The 26,597-nt window shown below is 41.2% G+C and overlaps 1 protein-coding gene across 3 annotated transcripts in view; it reads right to left on the bottom strand.

Moving 5' to 3' along the window:
- Nucleotides 1–26,597, bottom strand: part of ZBTB40 (zinc finger and BTB domain containing 40) — an 80,496-nt gene that overhangs the window by 33,651 nt on the left and 20,248 nt on the right. For all 3 annotated transcript variants that reach the window (XM_045476061.1, XM_045476060.1, XM_045476062.1), the window contains 2 exons: nt 3,823–4,587; nt 2,997–3,130 (listed from right to left, as the gene is read on the bottom strand). In XM_045476061.1, the coding sequence (XP_045332017.1) occupies nt 2,997–3,130; nt 3,823–4,519 (831 nt within the window). In that variant the 5' untranslated portion in view covers nt 4,520–4,587. The remainder of the gene's footprint in view (nt 1–2,996; nt 3,131–3,822; nt 4,588–26,597) is intronic.

The following is a 26,597-nucleotide window of genomic DNA, read 5'->3' as shown; positions in this document are numbered from 1 at the left end:
TGTATATACACTGAACCCACTGTCCTAGAGACCGATGGCTTTGTACAAGACGCTACACCTGCAGTTCGGGAAGGTACTTCCAGGCGGGTAATGGTACCTATTTGAAAGCATGACTTGCAAATTAAGCTTAAAGAAACAGCGATCCATCTCATGTGTCAGAGAAAACGACCATGGAACGAGGATATTGTAAGGCATTAAGTAAAAAACGGGTTTCAAAGTCAACTAGGCCTAAAATAGAGAGTTGATGTAAAAACAAACAACAGCAGTCACCATCAACTGAGCTCCTTCTATGTGCCTGACATTTTAGTGTGAGTTTTACATTAATAATCTTTATTAATTTGACAACGATCCTGTAATGTAGGTGATAACATTCCTGTTTTACAAATTAAGAAATTAACGTTTATAGAGATTAAGTTGTTTGAGAGCACAACACTAGCAAACGGGAGAGGTGAATAAAATAATTGTATATCCACACTGGAACTCTGCTCGGGCATAAAAAAGGAATAAACATACGATGACATGGACAGACCCCAGAAGAATTATACTGAATGCAAGAAGCCAGACCAAAAAATATATATTGACTATATGACTCCATTTGTATATAATACTCTAGAAAATACAAATTCACTTACAGAGAGAAAGCAGGTCACTATCACCCAGGGATGGGTAAGTTGAAAGGGGGGGGGGGGAGAAGGGAGAAGGGATTACCAAGGGCCTAAGTAAACTTAAGGGTGATGGATATGTTCAATATCTTGCTTGTGGTGATGGTTTCAGGTTTTAAAACTTATCAAACTGCACACTTTAAATACATACATCTTGCTGTATGTCAATCATGCCTTAATAAACCTGTCTAAAGGGAAGTTAAAAAGTGACAGATGGGGCACCTGGGTGGCTCAGTCGGTTAAGCGTCCGGCTTCGGCTCAGGCCATGATCTCTGGTTCGCGGGTTCGAGCCCCGTGTCGGCCTCTGTGCTGACAGCTCAGAGCCTGGAGCCTGCTTCGGATTCTGTGTCTCCCTCTCTCTCTGCCCCTCCCCCGCTCACACTCTCTATCTCTCAAAAATAAACAAACATTAAAAAAGTGAGACAGAAGTACAGGGCCTAAGTACAAAGCAGCACTTCACCAACTCTATATGTTAATTTAATCTGATGCTCTTTAGCCGCTTTTCTTTTTCTTTCTGTAACTGAAAGGTTTATTATGGACTATAACAGACTCCGTTTTAAATACAGCCACCAAGTGATTTGTAGAGCTCTTACTCTCATCTCTAAAACTGAGAAAAAATAACATAAGCCTATAATGATCCCCAACAGTGAATCAGTGTTCTTTCAAAGTATTATTAATGTTACTGCCATCAAAAGATTAGGACAAGAATCAGGAGGGGAAAAAATGTTGAATGAAACCATGTACAGCAAAAATTTCTTGAGCATTTGTTATTTGCCGCACATTTTAGGTACCAGTGTTAGAAAAAAATGCTTAACACACAGTTCAAGCAAGTCCGTCCACAGGCAACACTAAACATTTGGGTGTTGCTGGTCTAAGGGATGCTCTTGCTCCTCCACAACCAAAATTAAGTGGAGAGGAAGTCCTAAGAGAACAAATGAAGAGACGTGTCTATAAGCTATCAAGGTAACAAACTAGTGACAAAAATGATACACCGAACAGTTAAGAGAACATCCAAGGGCAAAAATATAAAATCATAATGTCCTTCAACATAATCGGTACAAAGAATACCAAGGATTTGTACCAAGATACCAACCTGTAACCTCCCTACCAGCGTCATCAGGGTTAACCCAGTCTTATAAAAAGCTTCTCTCTCAAGAAAATAATTTACAGCCAACTACTGATTAACCACGGTCAAAATAAATACTTGACCTTGAATTTTTTTTTTTTTTTTAAAGTAACTTGCTATGAATCGGGGAAATACTTAAATAGTAGAAGACATTTACTGCTTGGATTATGGTAACTAACAGCAACATGGGAGGCCTCCCCCACCCCACTCCACCCCTCAGATGAGCCTGCAGGCACAGTGCCCGCTGGCTGTGCCAGCCCCTCTCAGCACGGGAGGCACGGCTGGGTGAAGAGAGAAGCACGAGGAGTTCTAAAGTGGCCGTGGAATCAATCCTGTAGGTTCAAGATCTGAGGAATCAGGTAGTGGGAAGCCCACAGGTGGGGATGCGTCTCACCAAGATACTGAAAAGGAGAAAAGGTCAGCTGAGAAAAAGAGCATGATAAGCCATTGGGCGGTTTTCTGTCGGGCAATTCTTAAACATTTATACATACATGACAAATGTGTATCATTTTTACCCTATTGGCAGTAAAACCCAGTGTGCAAAGGAACACCTAGCTCTAAAGTCAAAGTGGTTTGGTCTGAAGTACTGCTCAGTCCTACGAGCTCTGTGACCTTGGCCACGTTATAGTACCTCCTTGAGACAGTTTTCTCTTCCATAGAACGGGGCTAGAAAAGAGTAAAATCCACCCTGGTGATTTCTGTCAGAATTAAATGTGATAACATGTGTCCCAAGTGTAGCATATTAAGTACTCAGTAAATGTTCACCATGACTGTTTTGTGTCTGAAAATGGCTACTGTATTCCTAAACACTGACTACAGTTCACTATGTAAGGTTTGTATTAAATCCTTGACGTGCCACGTTTTGAATATTTCTTGTTGTTCTGCTTTGGTTTTTATCATTTGATCTTGATTTGGGGTTATCCATGACTACCCTCTGCTTCATTTTACCCTTGATTAATCAGGAGGAAATGGTATGATCAGTTAAGCATCCTGGATCAAAACTGGTTGAAAGCTGGGATTCAGGATTTGAAAGCACATTGCCTAGTACTGTTGCAAGACGGCTCTTTAGAGACTAAATGTCAAAAAAATTTAAGTTTGAAAAAATTGAGACCTGAGGTATTTTGCATTTTCATTGTTCTGCCCCATATGGAAGGCTGATCTGGGATCCAGAGAACACTACACCAGCAAATAAAACTCGCAGGACCTACCTCCTCCTGTGCACCTTTAATTTCTGAACATTCTTCTAGTCTTTTTAAAACATCCTGGGTAACCAAGAGTGCATCAGAGAAGATACTTTCATTTTCTAGAAGAAAATTCAGCTGACGGCGTTTCCTCTCATACTCTGAGTGCAAAACAAAACATAATAAAAAAAATCAGTGATTCATTATTTGAAGTGATTTTTAAAAGTTTAAGCTGATGACCTTTAGGGCATATACTGCATCTATAACTGACACCTGACACATCAGTTATGGGTAACAAAGAACAGTGTCTCTTACAGCTTCTTCCTTGGTGCCAGCCTCATCCTGGTTAGAATAATGGGTAGACATTAAAACTGATACATCACCATTTCAGTATTGCTTTCCTGCTCTGTAGTTCATCTTCAGACTTCCAACACTCAAAAACACAAACACTTTTAAAAGAAGAATGCCCCAGGAGGAGTTTTGCTTCGGATTTTGTGTGGGACTGGATTGGATTTTGGGTGCCTATCTAGCAGTGGTCTTCAGTAAATTCATCACTGAAACAAAAGAATTCATGGGGCGCCTGGGTGGCTCCGTGGGTTGAGCGTCCGGTTCTTGGTTTCACGCAGGTCACGATCTCACATTTCCTGAATTCGAGCCCCAGGTTCACTATCCACTGGCAGCCCGGAGCCTACTTGGGATTCTCTCCGTCTCTTTCTGCCCCTCCCCTTCACTCTCTCTCTCTCAAAAATAAACAAACTTTAAAAAAAAGAAACAAAAAATCCACAAGAGTCACTGAACATAGTAACTGACAACAGAGGGACGGGTCACAAAACAACTATTACGTGAATGTTACCTGGTTCCGTGCTCGCCTCCTTCGCCGCACTAAAGGCTTGTCCGGCAGGGGAGGGGGAACAAACTTCAGCTGGACGAGGAGTCTCCACCGGGGCGTCTGCACTCCCCGGAATCTCCTGGGCAGTGGAAGGACCCACGCTCATCTCCTGTGCAGCCGTATGGACCGCCTCCTCGGTCTCGGCTTTCACAGGGCCCCCCGGAGGGGCAGAATCCTCCAGGGAACAACGAGGCTCTCCGGCACCCTCAGGGGGAAGGATTTCCACCTCGGGCTTCTCGGGCTCCTTCCTGAATGACTCTGAGGACGGTGCGGAGACATCCCTCGCCACCTGGCCCTGAACGGAGCAGCTTACGAGGTCGGTCAGAAGGTTTTTACAACTAACGGCCACGTCAAACATCTGCAGGCTGTCGGCTAAAGAGATGATTTTGGAGAAGTTGTGCTTGCCCACAGGCAGCTTGCCAGTGTACATCATTTCCAGCAAGAGGGCAAACTCCTCGGGGCTCACCACAGACGCGTCGATGGAGATGGTGTCGGTGTTGTCCAGCAGGGTTTTGAACAGGAGGCTGGCCGCGGCAAGGACGAGCTTGTGGGCCCGGAAGTAAATGGTGCCAATGGAAATGGTGCAGTCACAGAACTGCTGCTCCTTGCACAGGGTGTAGAGCTGCTGCAGCAGCTGCCGGCTATAGTTGGGGAGCTCCATCGCATCAGCTCTGCCCCGAGGACGTCTCCCCCTCTCTTCTTCCGGAATCCGCTTTCTGCGGATCAGCGCTACATCCCAGAGAAACCCAGAAAGCGCCACGTTAATACCTCACCGGCACAAAGGGAGACGCCACGAACGAAACAGTCAGACAAACAGGCAACTCACTCGTGCGTTTGACAAACGTTTCTCAACAGGGAGGGGCGCTGCGCCAGGTACGCTAAATTCATGACGGTAACCGTCACGCGTTTAATACACGGAAGCGACCACGCTTAGCGCTTCATCTGGAAGCGCTCACGGGATCCTCACAATGACTCAATGGAAGCCGTCCCCATTTGACAGATGAGACTGGAGCTCAGAGGTAGTGAGAGAACCAGCCTGAGGAAAACAGCTGTTCAACAGCATATGCGTACCACCCGTGTCAGAGTGGTACGCGCCCCTGCTCCCGGTGACTTCTCAGCCAAACGAAGAAGGCTCAAACGGTTACATAAACGGACTTTCAATACGCTGTCCTCATCTCATCTGACCTATGTGCAACAAAGGACACGGGTCATCACTCCCTCCCGCTGCAAACACCTGTTTCACTTTCTCTCTGGTTCTCCTGTGACCTCACCACCCAGCATCCTTTGCTGGGTCCTCTGGGTCACACTGGCCTCTAGTGTTTGGAATATTCCAGGACTCAGTCATCTCTCCTCCTGTCTTCTGTCCCATCTAATTCCACACTTTTGAAATATCAACAAATCCTAGGGCACCTGGGTGGCTCAGTCGGTTGAGTGGCTGACTTCCGCTCAGGTCATGATCTCGCGGTCCGTGAGTGAGTTCGAGCGCCGTGTTGGGCTCTGTGCTGACAGCTCGGAGCCTGGAGCCCGTTTCAGATTCTGTGTCTCCCTCTCTCTCCAGCCCTCCCCCGTTTGCGCTCTGTCTCTCTCTGTCTTTCAAAAATGAATAAATGTTAAAAAAAGAAAAAAAAGAAAAAAAAAAGAAATGTCAACAAATCCTGACTATGCAGTTTATCCTTATCCTGTCAGCTTGCAGGGTGACATCTCGAGCTCAGTCCTGTCCTCTGGAGTCCAGATGCACACCTCCAGCTACCTACTCAGCATCTCCAATCGGAGGCCTGATAGGTTGTTTCAACTTGTATCTAAAACTCTCCTGCCACCTTCCCATTTTATAGCAATTTTGTCTTTCTAGCTAGCTGTTCAGAACAAAACTCAAAAGTCAACCTTGATTCCCGTCTTTTCCTCCTACTCCGTATGGAATCCGTTATAAATCCTGTTGGCTCTACCTTCAACACATATCCAAAACCCAATCACTTCCTGCTGCCTCCACTGGCTCTCTCTGATCAGTCCAAGCCCCGTCCCCTATTATCTGGACTACAACAGCGATCCCTTCTAACCGTCTCCATGCCTCTGCCCCTTTCCAGCACTACCCCAGGAGTCACAGGGGTCTTCCTAGCACACAGCCACATCCTGTCCCTTCTTCGCACAAAGGCCTCCTGGGCTTCTGGTCTCAGAGTAAACGCCAAAAGCCAAAGTCCTCCTAATGGCCTACATTCCTCCTCATAACCTGGTTGGCATTAACTCTCTGATGTCACCTTCCACCCGCTCTCCCTCACTCATTCCACCTTAAGCACACTGCCTTCCTCACGGATCACGGAACACACTAAGCATGCTCACCTGCAGGTGTCTCCACACGTGTGCATGGCTCACTCTCACTTCCATCAGGTCTCTGCTCTCAGGCCCCATCACCACTGAAGGCTTCCCTATGTCCTTTAAATAGGAGCCTCTTCTCCATTCCATTCCTCTTACTCTATTTATCAGCATAGCATTATCACCTATGACATATATTTTTACTCATCATCGTGTATCTCCCTTCACTGGAATGTAAGCTCCTTTAGGGAAGGAACTTGTTAAAATCGTCTGCTATATCCCAGAGCTTAAAACTCTGCCTCACACGATGTTGTTGATTAGATGGTGGCATGAAGAAACGAATGGAAGGAAAGCTAATGGCAGAGATTTGCACCCAGAAACCCAGCTTCGGAATAGGGGGGTCAGGCAGTTAGAGGAGGAGCTGACCGGCCTGAATAAATGAGTAGGCACTGACGAGGGAAAGACAGTGAAAGGCAACAGGCGCTCGAAGCAGGCAGCCTGCGTGAGGCACGTGGACAAGAAAACATACCCAGCGGTGGTGAGGAAGGGGAGGAGGGGGAGCTGTAAGGATGTCAGTGATACTGGACAGGGAGTATCAGGGGCTAAATCTGGCAGGGGGTGTGGCCACAGATACATGGGCCATGCTTAGGAGCTTGGATTTATCTGAAAGGGAATGAGGAGCCACTGAAGGGTTTCAAAGGCTTTAAGTAGGGAAGTTGCATGGTCAGAGAGGCATCTTAAATGTATCATCTAAGTGACATTTGCACAGAATTGAGGGAGATAATGCTGGAGACAGGCTCTATTATTGCATGAGTTCAGAGATAAATCAATGAAGGCTTTGACCCGGAAAAGTGGCAAGAGAAGAGAGAGAAAGAGACAACCAAAAATATTCAGAAAATGTAACTGTCATGATTTAAGAGTCTGAGCGGATGCGAGGGAAGAGAGAGACAGCTCCCAGGTCCTGGTATGGTACGCGAAGGTGGATGCTGAGATGATCCAGACAACATAAGAAAAGTTTAGGGAAGAGGACATCCAGTTCAGTTTTGGGTGTGATGATCTTATGATCATAGCCAAACTGTATAATCTCACTCGGATAAGGAAAAGAAAATGCACTGACAAGGGGGTGGGGTGGGGGGGACAAATGTCAGAATAACACTGGTTGTCTCTGTTAGCAAGATTGTGGATGATCCCCTTCTAGTCCACCACCATTTCTTTAATTTTCCACATTTGAAGCTGACAGATAAAAATACAAATATTTCCAAGTTCTGGTTTCTGGTCTGGCATGGAAGGAGCTTAGGAAGTCACCATTCCTTCCTGACAACAAGTAAAAAGCTGAAAAAAAATGGAAAGGTCAACAACTCTTTTTAGATCTGTCAGAGAACTGAGGTCACAGGGCAAAACTGCTATCCCCCAAATTGGAGAGAAAGACAGGCAGATTCGGAGAACTGCAACTTCTCAGAACAGAAACCCACCAACAGACACATGGTGGGAACCACACCAGGAACAAAACAAAAAAATGAAATTGACAAACTGCCTCAGGCTCAGGGTGGACAAGTCTGAGTTAAAAACTCCAGAGGGACCAAGTCATAATTTTGTGAGTTCTACCTGCAGGAGCTCTAAGGGGTGAATATAGGAGAAAAACCTCCTCCTGCTTCAGGCAGAGGAAGGGAGGGAACTAACCATTTTTAAATATACCAGAGCACTCTGTTCTTAACAAGGCCTAGTTTCAGGAGAAACTATTTTACCAGATTCATACCTAACTGGGGGAAGGAAAATACACTTCACCCCACTTTTAGCCATCCTGCCCCAAGATGTGTGTTGGGGGGGGGGGGGGATGGTTCTGAAAAACACTGGTGAAGTTCACAGACCAGGGGCACAGGCTCACCAAACCACTGACACCTAATCATCAGTCTATAAAACACTTCCTCCCCTGTACCTTACCATCCCATCAACTATAGGCTTATTTACCACAATTTCTTTGTATGTATGTATGTATGTATGTATGTATGTATGTATGTATATACGTGTGCATATATATATACACACACACACACACGTATTTTTTATATTTATATAAATATAAATGCTCACTCATTATATATTTATATATATACATATACATATATACATGTATATACATATTTACTTATTTACTTATTTTTAACATTTATTCATTTTATGAGAGACAGAGTGTGAATGGAGGAAGGGCAGAGAGAGAGAGGGAGACACAGAATCGGAAGCAGGCTCCAGGCTCTGAGCTAACAGCACAGAGCCCAACACGGGGCTTGAACCCACAGACCGTGAGATCATGACCTAAGCCAAAGTCAGACACTCAACCAACTGAGCCAGCCACCCAGGCACCCCTACCACAATTCCTTTTACCCGGTACTTTACGTCTACCTTTCAAGAAAAACTTTCAAGGGGCACCTGGGTGGCTCCGCCGGTTAATTGTCCAACTTCAGCTCAGGTCATGATCTCACAGTCCGTGAGTTTGAGCCCCGTGTCAGGCTGTGTGCTGACAGCCTGGAGCCCGTTTCAGATTCTGTGTCTCCCTCTCTCTCTGCCCCTCCCCTGCTCATGTTCTGTCTCTCTCTGTCTCAAAAATAAATAAAAACATTAAAAAAATTAAAAAAGAAAAAAGAAAAACTTTCAAGACATACTGAAAGGCAAAAATTATAGCTTTAAGGACTGAACAAGCATCAGAACTACACTCAAATATGTCAGGAGTTATCTGACCAAGAAGTGTTTGGTTGTTTTTTTTGTTTTTTTTTTTTAAGTTTATTTATTTGAGAGTGGGTGGGGAGGGCAGAGAGGGGGAGAATCCCAAACAGGCTCCGTGCTGTCAGTGCAGAGCCCAACGAAGGGCTCAAACTCAAAAAAAATGTGAGATCGTGGCCTGAGCCAAAATCAAGAGTTTGATGCTTAACCAACTGAGCCACCTACGCACCACTCTGACCAAAAATTTTTAAACGTGACAATTAATATGCTAAGGGCATTAATGGAAAAAGTAGACAACACACAAGAAAGGATGAACAATAGAAGAAAGATGGAAATAAGAAAAAATGAAAAAAAATGCTACAAGTCAAAAACATAACAGAAATTAGGAATGCCTCTGATATGTTCATTGGAAAACTGGAAAAAACTGAGGAAAGAATCTCTGAGTTTGGGGGTGCCTGGGTGGCTCAGTCAGTTGAGTGTCCGACTTTGGCTCAGGTCATGATCTCACGGTCTGTGAGTTCGAGCCCCATGTCGGGCTCTGTGCTGACAGCTCAGAGCCTGGAGCCTGCTTCGGATTCTGTGTCTCCCTCTCTCTCTGCTCCTCCCCCACCCACACTCTCTCTCTCAAAAATAAATAAAACATAAAAAAAATTTTTTAAATAATTCTGAGTTTGAGGATTGATATAACAATAATATTTGATGGAGCCGACAGTAAAAGGAACACAAGCGATATTTGAATAATAATGACTGAGCATTTCCCCAAATCAATGTCAGACACCACACCACAGGTTGAGGGTGCTCAGAGAACACCAAGCAGGGCAAGCAGCAAATGTTACATTTAGGCATATCATATTCAAACTACAGAAAATTAATACTTTAAAAAAAAATCTCCAAATAAAGGGGGGGGGGGTGGGGAGGAAGACCACTCTATTTCTAGAGGATCAAAGATAAGAATCACCTCTGATTCCTCCTCAGAAACTATGCAAACAGGAAGAAGGTAGAATAAAATATTTGAAGTGCAAGAGAAAAAAACCAACTTAGAATTCTGTACCCTGCAAAATTACCCTTCAAAAGTGAGGGGGGGAATAAAGCCTTTCTCAGACAAGCAAAACTGAGAGACTCGGTTGCCATTAGACCTGCCTTGCAAGGAATGTTAAAGAAGTTCTTCAGAGAGAAGGAAAACGATAAAGTACAGAAATCTGAATCTACATAAAGAAATGAAAAGCACTGGAGAATGAATAGGTGAAGGTAAAATAAAAATTTATTTCTTAATTCTTAATTGATATAACTGATAACTGTTCAAAATAACAGCAATTTATTTGATTATGTATGTTTATGTCTTGATATACTTACATATATATAAGTCAAATAAATGACAGCAATGATACAAGGGATGGGAGGGGAAAATTGGGATTATTTTATTAGTATATATGGTACTTGCAGTACCTGTGAAATAGTATAGTGTCATTTGAAAGTGGACTTGAATTAGATATAAATGTATACTGCAAACTACAGAGCAACCACTAAAACAAGTCTGAAAAGGAGTATAACCGATATGTTAGGAAAGAAGTGAAAACGGACTCAGGTCAAATACTCAATTAAAAACCATGAAAGAATGAAAAAAACTCGGAAGACAGAAATAGGAACAAAGAACAAGGGCAGCATGTACACAACATTAACAAATATGGCAGATATAAATCAACTATATCAATAATCACTTCAAACATCAATGGTCTAAATACACCTATTAAAAGGCAGATATCAGAACAGACTGAAAAACAGGACCCAAACTCTATGTTATCTGTAAGAAACCCACTTCAAATATAAAGACATATAGATTTAAAGTAAATCCACAGAGAAAGATATATCATGCTAGTACTAATCAAAAGAAAGCAGGAGTAGCTATATTAATTTCACACAGAATACACTTCAAAGTAAAAAAAAAAAAAACAAAAAACGATCAGGGATAAAGAGGGGCATTGCAAAATAGAAAAGGGGTCAATACTTCAAAAAGACATAATCTTTTACATGCATATGCCTAACAACAGAGTATCAAAACAAGGCAAAGTGAAAGAACTGCAAAGAGAAATAGACAAAGCTACTATTATAGTTGGAGACTTTAAACATCCCTCTATCAAAAATGGACAGGTCCAGCAGGCAGAACTTCAGTAAGGACACGGTTGAAGTCAACAGTACTATCAGTCAACGGGGTATAATGGGCATTGATAGACTTTCCATCTAACGACAGCAGATTAGACATTCTTCTCAAGATCACATGAACATTCACCCAACTAGACCAATTCTGGGCCATAAAACTCCCTTAACAGACTAAAAAGAATAGAAATACAATCTCTGCTCTCAGACCACAATAGAATTAAACTAGAAATCAATGACAAAGAGATAGCTGGAAAATCCCAAATACTTGGAGATTAAACAACACACATTTTTCTAAAATTTTTTAATCTTTATTTATTTTTGAGAGAGAGAGAGAGACAGAGCATGAGCAGGGGAGGAACAGAGAGAGAGGGAGACACAGAATCCGAAGCAGGCTCCAGGCTCTGAGCTGTCAGCACAGAGCCAGACGCGGGGCTTGAACTCATGAACCGTGAGATCATGACCTGAGCTGAAGTTGGGACCCTTAACCGACTGAGCCACCTAGGCACCCCAAACAACACACATTTTTCTAAATAACACATCGGTCAAGAAAGAAATCGCAAGAGGAGTTTAACTAGGGGGCGCCTGGCTGGTTCAGTAGATGGAGCAGGTGACTCTTGACTTCAGGGTCATGAGTTTAAGCCCCATGTTGGATGTAGAAATTTAAAAATATATATGTCCTAAACTAAATGAAAATGTAAATACAACTCATCAAAATTTGTAGAATGCAGCAAAAGCAGTGCTTAGAAGAACATCTATAGCACTGAATGCGTTTTCAGAAAAGAAGATCTAAAACCAATAATTTAAGCCTCCACCTTGGGATAGAACAAGAACAAAGTAAATCCAATTAAACAGTAGAAAAAAATTAGCAAAGAAATAAATGAAATTGAAAAGAATTAATGCATAAAGAAAAATCAATGAAACCAAAAGCTCTTTCTTTGAAAAGATCAATAAAATAAGTATGTCTCTAACCAGACTAAGGAAAAAACAAAAAACAAAAGGAAACAAAACAAAAAACACAAGTTACTCATACAGAAATGAAAAAAGGGACATTACTATAGATTTCACATAAAATAAAAGGAAAATCAAAAAATATGGGCAACTTTATGCCCACAAATTTGATAACTCTGACAAAATGGATCAATTCTTTAAAAGATACAATCTGCCAAAACTCACACAAGAAGAAAGAGACAATCTGAATAGGCCTAAATCTATTAAAGATATTGAGTAATTAATATTGAAAACACGAGCCCCAGATGGGTTTACTGGTGAATTCTACCAGACATTTAAGGACAAAATTACACCAAATATCTACAATCTCTTCCAGAAGACAGAATCAGAGAGAATACTTCCTAACTCATTCTATGAAGCCAGCATTACACTAACACTAAAACCAGACAAAGACATTAGAAGGAAACACACACACACACACACACACACACACACACACACACACAGACCAACATCTCTCATAAACCAAGATACATAAATCCTCAACAAAGTATTAGCAAATCAACTCCAACAATATATACAAAGAATGATATACCATGATCAAGAGGGATTTATCCCAGGTATCCAAAGCTGGTTCAATATTTGAAAATCAGTAAATGTAATCCATCACATCAACAGGCTAAAGAAAAAAATCACATTATCATATCACTTGACAAAATCTAAAATGCATTTATGATTAAAAACTCTCAGCAAGTTAGGAATAGAGAGAAACTTCTTCAATTTGATAAACAACATCTACAAAAACCAACAGCTAACATTATCATTAATGGAGAGAAACTTGTTCTTGCTAAGATCAGGAACAAGGTAAGGGTGTCCCTTCTCGCCCTTGCTTTTCAACATTGTACTGGAAGTTCTAGCTAATTAATAAAACAAGAAAAGGACATAAAAAGTCTACAGATTGGGAAGACAGGAATAAGACAGTCTTTGTTTACAGATGATACTGTCTCTGTAGAAAATCCAGCAAAAAAATCAACAACAAAAAAACCCCTAATAAGCAATTATAGCAAGATTGCAGGATACAAGGTAAATATATGAACATTAATCACTTTCCAATATATCAGCAATAAACAAGTAGAACTTGAAGTTAAAACATTACCACTTAAGTAGGACCTAAAAACAAAATTTTAAAAATGAAATATTTAACGGTGAGTCTAACAAAATATGTATAAGAGTTATATGAGGAAAACTATAAAACTTTGATGAGAGATCAAAAAAAAACTAAGTAAACGGTGAGATGTTCTATGTTCATGGATAGGAGGACTCAGTTTTGTCAAAATTTCAGTTTTTTCCCAACTTGATCTATAGACGCAACACAATCCTAATCAAAATCGCAGCAAGTTATTTTGTGGATACTGATAAACTGTTTTTAAAGTTTATTTGGAGAGGCAGATTAGCCAACTCGATATTGAAGGAGAGTAACAAAAATGGAGGACTGACGCTACTCAATTTCAAGGCTTACTACAAAGATACAGTAACTGAGACAGTGCAGTATTGGTAAAAGAGCAGATAAATCATCTCACAAAAATACAGTCAATTGATCTTTGACAAAGGAGCAAAGACAAGACAAGGCAAGATAGTATTTTCAACAAATAGTGCTACAGAAACTGGACATCCACATGTAAAAAAATGAATCTAGATACAGACCTCACAGCCTTCACAAATTTAACTCAAAATGGATCACAGATCTAAATGTGAAACATAGAACTAGGAAACTAAAAAACAACACAGAAGGGGCACCTGGGTAGTTCAGTTGGTTAAGTGGACTCTTGGCTTCGGCTCACATGTTACAGTGGTGAGATCGAGCCCCTGTGTCGGACTCTGCACTGACAGCACTGAGCCTGCTTGGGATTCTCTGCCTCCCTCTCTCTGCCCCTCCCCTGCTCGCTCTCTTTCTCAAAATAATAAGAAAAGAAAAGAACATAGGAGAAAACCTAGAGGAACTTGAGTACAGTGATGACTCTTTAGCAACAACACCAAAGGCATGATCCCTAAAAGAAATAACTGAGAAGCCAGATTTCAAATTATAAAAAAAAAACACTTTTGTTCTGTGAAAGGTAATGTCAAAAAAATGAGAAGACAAGCCACAGACTAGAATAAAATATTTGCAAAAGACACATCTATTAAAGGACTACTACCCAAAGAACTCTTAAACTCAACAATAGGAAAACACACGACCTGACTAGAAAACGCACCAAAGCTTAACAGACCTCTCACCAAAGAGATACAGATAGCAAGTATAAGAAGCAAATATGAAAACAATGTTCAATATATGTCATAAGAGAATTGCAAATTAAAGCAACCTATTACAATGGCCCAAATCCACAACATTGACAATACCAAATGCAGTGAGGATGTATAGTAACAAGAACTCCTCTTTATTGCTAATGAGAATGTAAAATAGTACAGCTGCTTTGGAAGACAGCTTAGCAGTTTCTTAGAAAACGAAGCATACCCTTCCCGTATGATCCAACAATTGTGCTCCCTGGTGTTTAACCAAATGAACTGCCCACACAGAAAGGTGCACGCAGATATTTACAGCAGCTCTATTAAGAACTGCCAAAACTTGGGAGCAATCAAAATGACTTTCAGTAGGTAAATGGATAAATAAACTGTGGCACATCCTGATAATAGAACATAATTCTACACTAAAAAGAAATGAGGAACGAGCCACAGAAAGACATGGAGGAAACTTAAATGCATATTGCTCAGTGAAAGAAGCCAATTTGAAACGGCTATATACTGTATGAATCCAACTATTGTATTCTAGAAAAAGGCAAAATTCTAGAAAAGGCAAAACTATTGCGGCAGTCAAAAGATCAGTGGTTGCCGGTGGTTGAAGGAAGGCAGGGATAAATAGGTGAAGAACAGAGGATTTTTGGGCAGTGAAATTATTCTTTATGATACCACAATGGTAGATTCATGTATTATACATCTGTCAAAATCCCACTGAGTGAACAATGCCAAAAGAGTACCCTAATGAAACTATGGGCTTTGGGTGATAATAAGTCCACGTAGGTTCACTAATTGTAACAAATATATCACTGTGTTGTGAGATAGTGGGGAGCCTGCGGGGGAGGCAGGGTTACATGGGAACTCAACTGTACTCTGTACTCTCAATCTTGCTGTAAACCTAAAACTTCTCTAAGAATTAAAGTTCATTTATTTAAAAAACTTCATAAAACGAATGTAAATTTTTCGGTTCTCATCACCCCAAACCTTATCTATATACCGTGGTATTGAACATTGTGGAACATTCATGAATTCATAGAATTTTTTTTAGCTTACTCACAGTATCTTTAAGAATATCTAGCCCTACTGTTTGAATACAATTTGTCTTAATATCTGGATTATAAAAATGCATACTTTTTTTAAAGAAATAAAGTGCAGACTGGGAGCTGACATGTGACACTAGTAGCCGCAGGGGCAGGACTGGAATCCGTATCTCCTGGTTTTCTAGTGGAAAACAAAACAAAACAAAACAAAACAAAACAAAAAAGATTCTGTAAGATTTTAACAAGACAAAAGTAGGAGCTATATTTTTTTTAAAAAGGAGATAGTTCTTAAAATTTGTAAATTAACTTCTTTTAATAACTGAGAATGAAATCAGAACAAGAATTCAGTGTGCAGACAGCACAAAGTATAAACTACTAAACAGGCACTAAAGTTTTTCTAAAAAATGAATTATATCAACAGAATGTGCCTTTTTTCCCCTAAGAGCAAACATAGGCCTTGCGGATTCAGTAAATCAAAAGACTTATCTGGATGTACATTAGATCTTTTTAAACATTCTTATTAATATGAAATAAGTGACTGAGATTTTATTTTCAGGAAAAACTAAAACATACTTAAAATGTCATTTTTGGGGGGCGCCTGGGTGGCTCAGTCAGTTGAGCTTCCGACTTCGGCTCAGGTCATGATCTCACGGTCTGTGAGTTCGAGCCCCATGTCGGGCTCTGTGCTGACAGCTCAGAGCCTGGAGCCTGCTTCAGATTCTGTGTCTCCCTCTCTCTCTCTGACCCTCTCCTGTTCATGCTCTGTCTCTGTCTCAAAAATAAATAAACATTAAAAAAAAATTTTTTTTAATGTCGTTTTTGGTAATTTTTTCTAGGGAAATTATCCACATCTTCCATCAGATTAAAAAACAAAAGATCTACCAATGATCCAGAGGGAGGTATTTTAAGCATTAACTACAGAATCTTGTAGTCAGAGCTATTTCATATTTTTGTCAACAACTAGATTAGATGAGAAAATAATAGAATAACTGTAGCAGAATAAGCAACTGAGCAAAGTTAAAAAAAAATTGAACTGAACTATATGGTTTACCAATATACAGATACTAAAACATAGTTATCAACCTGCAATAAAGGGAGAATGGAGGTAGTTAAGGCAGAAAACATTCAAGGGTGATCAAGGGCTACTTAATGAATGTAAGCTGGCAGTGTTGAAAGTTGCAAATTACTGATTAATAGGAATACTAATTAAAGAGCGGACTTTTGGCAAAATGGCACACTGAGCTGGTGTAAATGGACCTTTTCTCCCACTTCATACACACAGAAATGCTGGATAAAACATTTTAAAATGCTTTTAAAATATATAGTCAAGCTTAAAAAAAAAAAAAAAAAAAAAAAAAAAAAGGAAATCCCCAAGCACCTAAAATGAAAGAGACATCAAAATCAAAGCTGGAACAGTAAGTGGATGTTGAGACCACGGTGACCCACAGGGGTTTCAAACTCCAATCCAGGCCCTGGGCTTGGAGGAGAAAGCCTTAATCCTCACACGGAGACTAGAAATACAGCTTCAGGCAGGTAGAAGGTGGGTGAGTTGAAACTGAGACCCTTGTGTAAAGCCCAGAGACTCAAATATCTATCCTTCCTTGATACACTGTCTGAAAAAAAATCTCTGCTCACTGACTCAGGGAAGCAGCAATAAAAGTTGTTAATTATCTATGCCTTAAAAGGAAAAGGCACCCACAAGAAATCTAAAATGGAGGCCTATGCCATACAGAGGCATGTGTAGGTATGCAAATCTGTATCATACAGGAATCCTGAGCTGAGAAATTAACATCCAAACTGGTCTTTGATGTGCAGCGGAAAAAACCCAGAATACTTTCACAACCCAAGGCACAGAGACACAGGGAAAAAGAAAAACACAGAACAGAACTCACTATTACAAACCATATGAGGAAGACCCAAACGTGAAAGGTAAATCTATAAAGGCTAACAGTAGAAAATGTCAGAGGGTGTCTTTGAAGCAGGGGTAGGGAAACTTCGTAATGCCCCAAATGCCAAAAAAAGGGGGGGGGGCGGATAATGATGAATTTCACTGCATTGATGGTAAAGATTTCTATCAAAAACATGATTAACAGACAATGGACAAATGGTAAATCAGGAGATGATATTTGCAGAGTTTAAAGTCAACAAGGAGTTAGTATGAGATTTAAGTAATTCCTGCAAATCTTAGGAAAAAAATTAAAATTCAAGTAGGGGTAAAAGGAGCAAATGATATAACCAGGCAATTAAGAGAAGGAAAAGCTTACTTTTGATTAACTGACAAGTAGTAATTGTAGTGGTTGTAACAGCAGTAATAAAAGCTGGCATTTATTTGATGCTTATTATATTCAGGAAGAGTTTATTATATTCAGGAATATGCTTTACATATATTAATTCATTCTGTCCTCTCAACAACCTGATGAGGCAGATTCTGTAATTATCCCCTTTTACTGATGAAGAGCCTAAGGCCCAGAGAGGTTGAGTAATTTCTCTAAGGTCTCACAGTAACACATGGTAGAACTTGAATTTGAATCTAGGGTACCACTGGTGAGTATATAAATTGATACAGCTATTCTGGAAAAACATTCTGGTAATATTTAGTGAAATTTTCTCTGCATATATGCCTTGCAACCCAGTAATCATACTCCTGCATACATATCCTAGAAGAGTTCTTACCTGGGTCCACAAGGAAACATGGCCAGAAAGATTATTGGGGCATTGTTTGGGTAGCAGGGAGATGACAGGCAATTTAGATGTCTATCACTAAAAGACAGTAAGGAAATGCACTGGATGCATACTATGGAAAATAGTGCATTAGAAAGAAACAACAACTAGCTACTCAGACAGAACGTGGATAGATACCCAGTGTTGAGTGAAAAACTAACAGCCAGAACGAGATCTAGAGCATAATAAGCATTTATATGAACTAAAAACACATAATCTAAATAGTACTATATGTTAGATAAAGCTACATATGTAGCTAAAGACATTTTATCCAATACATTAGAGTGGGTACCTGTAGCAGGGGAGGGCAATGACGGTAGGTGTTGAAGGTGAGAAAGAAAAATAAAATCAAACAAGAGGGGCCTTGCCCAGATAAGAGAAATGCTACAGTGTCACAGGAGGAGGCTCCCTACACCATCCCCAAAAGGCAAAAATAAAACTAAAAAGTCACATGAGATGGATCATGAGAAGGAAAGACATTAACTGCAAAAACCAGCACAAATAGCAGCCCCAAGAACTGAAAATCATAAAAATAATAGAATACTATGGAAAATGCTATAAATTGTGTTTCATTTTAATAAACAGGCAAAATGAAGAGAAGTCATAATCCAGGAACAAGATAACATGGAAAAAGGATAATCAGATATGAAAAAGAACCGAAAGACTCCTAGGAATAAAAACGGAAATCACTGCATTCATCCATTGACAAAGTAAATAGACTAGATACAGTTAAAGATAAAATCAGTAATTAAGAAGAGAAGTCTGAGAAAATTACTCAGAAGATGGCAGAGTTTATAAAGACAGAAACATGAAAGGGAAGCTAAAGGACACAGAAGACAGAATGAGAAGGCCGCGCATGCATCTAATAGGTGTTCCAGATGGGGGAGCCTGGGTGGCTCTGTCGGTTGAGCCTCCGACTTTGGCTCAGGTCATGATCTCACAGTTCCTGAGTTCGAGCCCCAAACTGGGGTCACTGCTGTCACCACAGAGTCTGTGGTGACAGGTTCTTTCTTTGCCCCTACCCAGAGCTTACGCTCTCTCTCAAAAATAAATAAATCTTAAGAATTTATATGTAAGTGTTCCAGATGGAAACAATGGAGAATATGTAGAAGCAATCTGAAGATATCATTGCGGAGCTATTTCTAGAATTAAAGACGAACATGAGTCTTCAGAATGGAAACTTCAAAGTATTAACAACAGTGAGAAAAAGAAGTTGTAAAACAACAACAACAACAACAAGAGAAAAGACACTACTTACAAAAGACTGACAACTGGACAGATACAGACTTTTCATTTAATAACAGATGCCAGAGGAAAATGCAGTAACAGTTTTTGAATATTAAGGAAAATAACAATCAAGTTTCAACATCCAGGTCACGATAAAATTATCTTCAAACAAACAGATACAGACGGTCACCGGAAGAATTACTTTAAGAAGGAAACTGAACCAAAAGAGGTGGGGTGGGGGGGATAGAATGCAAGAAAAAATAGCAAGTGGCAAGCAAAGAAACAGCTAAACAAATAAACCGGAAAAGTTAAAATCAGGAAGACTAATAACACCAATGTTGGAGATGCCGAGTGACCAGACTCTCATACGTTGTTGGTTGAAGTGTAAAACAGACAACCACCTGGGAGCGTGGAGGTTTCTTACAATAAAGAATAAACTACTAATAAATGCAACAACATGGATAAACCTCACAACGATTACGTTAAGGAGCATCTGGGTGGCTCTGTTGGTTAAGCATCTGACTCTTGCCAGGTCATGATCTCGGAGTCGTGGGATTGAGCCCTATGTCAGGCTCCACACTAAGAGGGGACCCTGCTTAATAGTCTCTCTCTGCCCCTCCCCCATGTGTGTGCACTCTTTCTCTCAAAATAATTAAACATTTAAAACAAAATGAACTATTATGTTAAGTCAAAGAAGTCAGGCACAAAAGAGTACATACATAGGACTCAACTTACAGGAAATAGAATTACAGGTAAAACTAATTTACAGTGATAAAAATGAGGAGTGTGGAGGCTTTGGGGATGGTGTAGGGAAGGGAATGGAAAGAGACACAAAAGAACTTTCTGGGGAATGGAAATGTTCTACATCTTATCTTGGGTGGTGTTTAAAGAATAGCTATTTGTCAAAACTCTTCAAATTTAATACCTAAGCTCAGTTGTTAATTATATTTCAATAAAAAAGAAATTAAGAAATGTGTTAGGATACCGAAAACACACTGACTGTTTAAAAATGGGTACTGGAAGGAGAGGTTAAAAACAAGGTAGAAAAATGACAACCGAAGTAGCTAGCATTTACTGAATGCTTACTATGTGCCAGGCATTGTTCGAAATACTGTGCATAAATTAACTCATTTAATTCTTTGAATAATTTATGAAGCAGGTACTCTTATCCACATTTTACAGATTAAAAAAAAAAAAAAAACTGGCACAAAGAGGTTACATTACTTAACTAGGGTTTACACTAATGTGTGGCAGAGCTAAGGTCCAAATTCTGGTAGCCTGGCTCTCAGGTCCCACATTCTTAGAAACCCACTGCCTCTCTGAAATTAACAGTCAACAACAACACGAGAAGAGCAGAGAAGGAGAACAGAGTCAGGGTGTTCCAAGGGTCAAGAGGGTGACTGACTGACTTTAGCCTTTGGCCTAAGTGAAGTGTTAACAAGTAAGGATGTAGGGGAATAGAAGCAAGATTAATATTTGCAAACAAGGGATACAAAAGAGAATAATGGATATGTGATTAATCAACAGCAAGTGAGAAAAGGGAGGAAGAAAGGCAAGAGAAAATCGTATTAAGTAGATAACAATTAAAGACAGCAGAAAGAAGTCCAAATGTGTTAGTAATCACAACAGAAACGGACTGAACTTTCTTGTTAAAAGGCAGAGAGATTCTCTGATTGGGTTTTTAAAAAATCAGCTATGTGTTACTTGTAAGAGAATTAATGTGTGGGCATGTTTACACTTGAAATGGTGCCTAGCACATAGAAACTACTCCATGTGTTAGTGGTTATGACTATTAGAAAGAGACTGTGGGTCATCCTCATTAGTTTTCCAAGTAGCCATCTGACAGGACAGCTGAAATATAAACAATTAAACTGTATCATCTCTGTAGACTACTTTCAGGTACAGAATACTGTTATTAAATAAATCTAATATATAATCATGAGGGATACACTGGTGATTTGGGGGCTACTGAGTACTACAGAGGCTAAACTATACTTTGCTGATCTCACAGCTAAAACGTAAGAGCCTCTAACATATATTTTACTGTTTCCCCTAATTCCCTTTGTAAAGATGTGAAACCGAACAGAGAGAATACAGCACTAGATACGATGTTGTGAAAGTGTATCTTTCAGAGTTAGAACACTGCATGTTGGACTCTTAAGTGAAGTCCTGTAGATTCTTGTATAGAGGCAAACCTAATTTATGTTATTAAGCACTTACTGAAATTGCTGGGCTTGGGAAAATTGTCAAAGGTCCCAAGGGAAGAACATTTAAGCAACAAACGAGCACCAGAAAGATGGCTGTTCCTCCAAGGAACAATATTAAAGCTTCAAGAAAAGACTATACTGATCTAGAATAAAGATACTTAGAAAAAACTTAATTGGCTGAACCAAGTGCTACGTAACGACCCAAAACCCAAATGGGAATTCAACACAAAGTGGAAACTAGGCCAGCTTTCTAAAAGGAGCACAAGGAATATTTATTTACTTATTCATCCATCCATTCATTCATTCATTCACTTATATTTTTATTCTGTCTACTTCCAAAAAGGATTTAGGGGCACGTGGGTGGCTCAGCTGGTGAGTGTCTGACTTCAGCTCAGGTCATGATCTCATGGTTCGTGACTTCAAAGCCCCACATTGGCTCGCTGCTGTCAGTGCAGAGACCACTTCAGGTCCTCTGTCCCCTCTCTCTGCCCCTCCCCCCACCTGTACATGTGTGCGCGCGCGCGCTCTCTCTCTCTCTCTCAAAAATAAGTAAACATTAAAAATAAAGGGATTCTTGGGGCACCTGGGTGGCTCAGTCGGTTGGGCGTCTGACTTGGGCTCAGGTCATGATCTCACCGTTCGTGAGTTCAGGTCCCATGTCAGGCTCTGTGCTGACAGCTTGGAGCCTGAAGCCTGCTTCGGATTCTGTGTCTCCCCTCTTTCTCTGCCCCTCCCCGTCTCGTGCTCGCGTGCGCTCTCTCTCTCTCTCAATAAATATTTGAAAAAATTTTTTTAAATAAAGGGATTCCTTCACTTAAAAGGAAATGAGAAAAACCAGGAAAAGCAAAGGTGAGAACTAAGTCACAGTTCATAGAAAACACAAAATCCCTTCAATGAACAAGGAAGAATACAACAACACTAAAGGCTTATTCTCGATATGCACTGCTTACTTTTAATAACGTAGATGTTCTGAAATCCACAATTGCTGGCAATGTCCTTATAGCAAAAAAAAGCGCTCAAAGGCCTTTCTTTGCTGCTACTGCTAGAGAGCAGTCGGAGGCTCTTTTCTGTCCGTCAGGAACAGAACCTCCCATTCCCCAATTTACTACACTCACTTCCCGTCCGTCTTCAGCCCGCCACACGCCCGTGTCATCCAGTTACTAACTGTGGGTCATCTGCCTTTTGTTTACTCAGCACACTGCTAGGTGCTGTGTGGGAACCAAATGAAATATAAAACAAGATCTCTGTCCACAGGGAGTTGGTAATAAAGCTGACCCCGTGCTGGAATGCTTAAAAACAGAACTCTTAAAAAGACTCAATCCATAACAGACAAGAAGGAAAGGAAGAAGAGGAAACAAAACAGACCGATCCCAGTGAGTGGCAAGGAAAAGGAAAGGAGCTAGAGCTGGTAAACGCAAGTTAGGTGTGTGGCAGACACAATTTCAACAGGCCAGGGTGAAAGGAAAAGAACTCCAGGGGCGCCTGGGTGGCGCAGTCGGTTAAACGTCCGACTTCAGCCAGGTCACGATCTCGCGGTCCGTGAGTTCGAGCCCCGCGTCGGGCTCTGGGCTGATGGCTCAGAGCCTGGAGCCTGTTTCCGATTCTGTGTCTCCCTCTCTCTCTGCCCCTCCCCCGTTCATGCTCTGTCTCTCTCTGTCCCAAAAATAAATAAACGTTGAAAAAAAAAAAAAAAATTTTTAAAAAAAGAACTCCAGACAGAGGAAGAACCACGATCAGTTCCGGAAGAGGCACGCTTAGCATGTATGCTAGAAACAGTGTATGTGTTCAGGCAACTGGCACTGCACTTGGCTTTGGAAAGACATCTAGTAACTAGCTGCCATCAATCATTACTATGGACCCCGGGCTGGCTAGGGTGGGTCTCCAAAAGCACTGGTGGAAGAGAAGTATGGAGCACAAGGGTATGCATGGTTAGAGAGCCCAGAAAATAAGCAGAGGAACTTATACCTGCTTTGAGGGAGGAGCTTCTGAAATAGGAATAACACAATTAAAGCAGAGCTTTACCAGTGACAGGAGGGATGGACTGATCAGGAAAATGTTTAGCAATGGAAAGAAAGAACAGGCTCCTATATTGTCTATATTGGCTGTCTACATAGGTTTGTTGCCTTAGACATCCTGTATCATAGAATTCCCTGGAGCAGAAGTTGGACCCACCTCTGCCTGGATCTGTGTTCCAATATCCAAGAGAGAAAAGCCACTCTGTGACTTAATCAAGGGTCCTCCATTCTGGTTCCCCTAACAATTCTGCACTCCCCTTTGGCATACCTATCTCATGGTCTGAGATATCTCTCTTATCTGGCTCAATGCAACCTTATCTGCTTAAAGTCCCCCCCCCCCCCCCCCCGTCACTGTTGATAACCCCTTTCTCCTGAATAAAATCTTTACCTCTACCTTGATGCCTACGCTCCGTTGGAACCAGAGAGCTGGAAGAGACCTTGGAGAGCCCTATTCATCGCTTTCAGCAAACAGAAGTTCATTACTTTATCTATCACGTACTCTTGTCGCATGACCAAATGACCTTAGTCCAATCTCTTCCCTTTTTAAGGGAGGAAACTGAGGTCCTGAGAGGCTGAGTTGCTCTTTGATCCAAGTCGGCTTCAACCCCGTGGCTATTTAGTCTCACAAACAACCAGAGTCAGGTGAAATAACAGGCACTCTCAACATAATTAGAGCAAAGATCACACATTTAGAGACAAGAAATGGGGCATTTGCTTCACACAAAAAGATGATTTAAAATGTAAGGTATCTAAGGAATCAGCTAAGTTAAAAGAGAACCACTAGCAATTATTTCTGAGAATACAAGGTGGATGGGTGAGGTCAAAGAAGGGTGACTGCAGCTTTTCGCGGGCCCAGATTTCTCAAGTTCAAAAGCAGCTGTCATTTGGTCTTGTCTCTTACACAGAAGGCCTGAAAGGCAGTAATGTGTAGTGTGAGGGATGGAGGTTTCTGCATTTGGCACTCCTGGATTCATGGTAGTGTCTTCTTGTATGTACCGGCATTGTTGTTTCTAATGCTATCACTACCGTCATCATTCCATTCCAAATGCTAGTCTACCACAACTATTCCCGTCCTTGAGACTTACAGCAATACACGAATGGCCTGTGTGCTTTCCTAAGATACATTCTGGTCGCTGGGAACTCCAAGTAGCCTGAACAGCTCTGAAGAACGCCAGGAGTGAGCATTCCAAAGTGGCCGGCTGCGTCAGGCATAAAATTCACCTGCGGGGATTTGAATGCTGTCCAGTGAGCAACGTGGCAGACGAAAAGCAAGCATGATCTGGACATGCTATCTTGCTTGTGTACTGGGAGTTATACCAAACTCCATTTAATCTCGTTTACAGGTGAAGACCAAGGCTCAGACATGTTAAATGCCTTGTTAAGGATCATGAGTTAATGAGGCAAAGAAGTGAGTGCAGGTCTCAATTCTCAAACCATGGTTCTGTCCCCTAAAATGTGAAGGCCTTGCTGGATGCCAAGACCTAGCTACCCCTTCTGCAGATAATTCTCCCTTCCAAGAGCTCAGAAGCCATTAAGAAGCACAGCTGTCAACTCTTGGTTACTTAACAAGTACACTTACAGTCTCACCCTGAGGGAACGGGTTAGTGAGGAACCACATCCACTGCCCCACCAGCTCAAGAGACCCTATTTTTCTCAATTATCAACTCATGTCTCATGACAGAGTTAGCCCTAATGATATCCTCCTGCTCATTCTTTTCATAGTCTGTCAAACTACATAGGAGTATTATTTATCAAATAACCCCTAATAAGAGCTACTAATAATTAAGTACTTTACTATGTTTCTGAGCACTTTTTATGTCACCCCCTTTAACACTAACAATCCAGCAAGATAATTAAACCCAATTTACAATAAGTCCTGATAGTGGAAAGGTTAAGGAACCGGCCCAAGATCACACAGTAAATCAGTAAAGGAAATGAGATTTTAATCCAGTCTGCCTGACCTAAAGTTCTTGCCTTCTATCCACAGAAAGATTTCTTACCTGGGATACTGCCAAAGAGAAGATTCTGATCCTGAATTTCTGGGGTGGGGCCTGAATTCTGCATTTCTAATAAGCTCCAGGTGATATGGATACTGTTGGTTCAGGAACCCACTCTGAGGAACAAAGCACTATATATACGAGACTCCCTGTTCTCCAATCACTTTTTCCCTATCAAATTATTGTGTTTTAAGCAACTCTTCATCTTTTTTTTTTTAAATGTTTTTTTAACATTTATTTATTTTTGAGACAGGGAGAGACAGAGCATGAACAGGGGAGGGTCAGAGAGAGGGAGACACAGAATCTGAAACAGGCTCCAGGCTCTGAGCTGTCAGCACAAAGCCCAACGTGGGGATGGAACTCACGGACCGCGAGATCATGACCTGAGCCGAAGTCGGGCGCTTAACCGACTGAGCCACCCAGGCGCCCCACAACTCTTCATCTTTAAAAATTAGTCTCAAGAGGGGCGCCTGGGTGGCGCAGTCGGTTAAGCGTCCGACTTCAACCAGGTCACGATCTTGCGGTCCGTGAGTTCGAGCCCCGCGTCAGGCTCTGGGCTGATGGCTCAGAGCCTGGAGCCTGCTTCCGATTCTGTGTCTCCCTCTCTCTCTGCCCCTCCCCCGTTCATGCTCTGTCTCTCTCTGTCCCAAAAAAAATAAATAAACGTTGAAAAAATAAATAAATAAAAAAATAAATAAATAAATAAAAAGTCTCAAGTCATCTTCCAATCCTTCCCTTTTGCACCTGCCTTTGGCTCCAATCAGAAAAACAGACACCATAATCGCTCTAGGAATACAACCTACCAAATATGGAGGACTCCAATTACAAGGCCTGAGGTGAACAGATCTATGGTCCCGGCACCAACTCCAGTTCCTACAGAACACGTTCCAGTGATCTGGTCTACAAAGCTAGTGCGGCCTTCCTGGCTGCTGCCAAAGTAACTGGAGGTCAAACTGCCCCTGATCTAGAGTGATCAACTGAACCTGGTTAAGCGTTGGGAGGGCCTAGGATGGCACAGCCAATCGATGAATGTATGCTGAACCGAATACAATGAAGAGATCTCTGGTTAGGACACTCCGTATGGGTTACTGTGATACTTCCTTTCTAGCC

Source organism: Leopardus geoffroyi, chromosome C1 (assembly GCF_018350155.1).
Source record: "Leopardus geoffroyi isolate Oge1 chromosome C1, O.geoffroyi_Oge1_pat1.0, whole genome shotgun sequence".
NCBI lineage: Eukaryota > Metazoa > Chordata > Mammalia > Carnivora > Felidae > Leopardus > Leopardus geoffroyi.
This window is presented reverse-complemented; position numbering and strand designations above follow the sequence as displayed.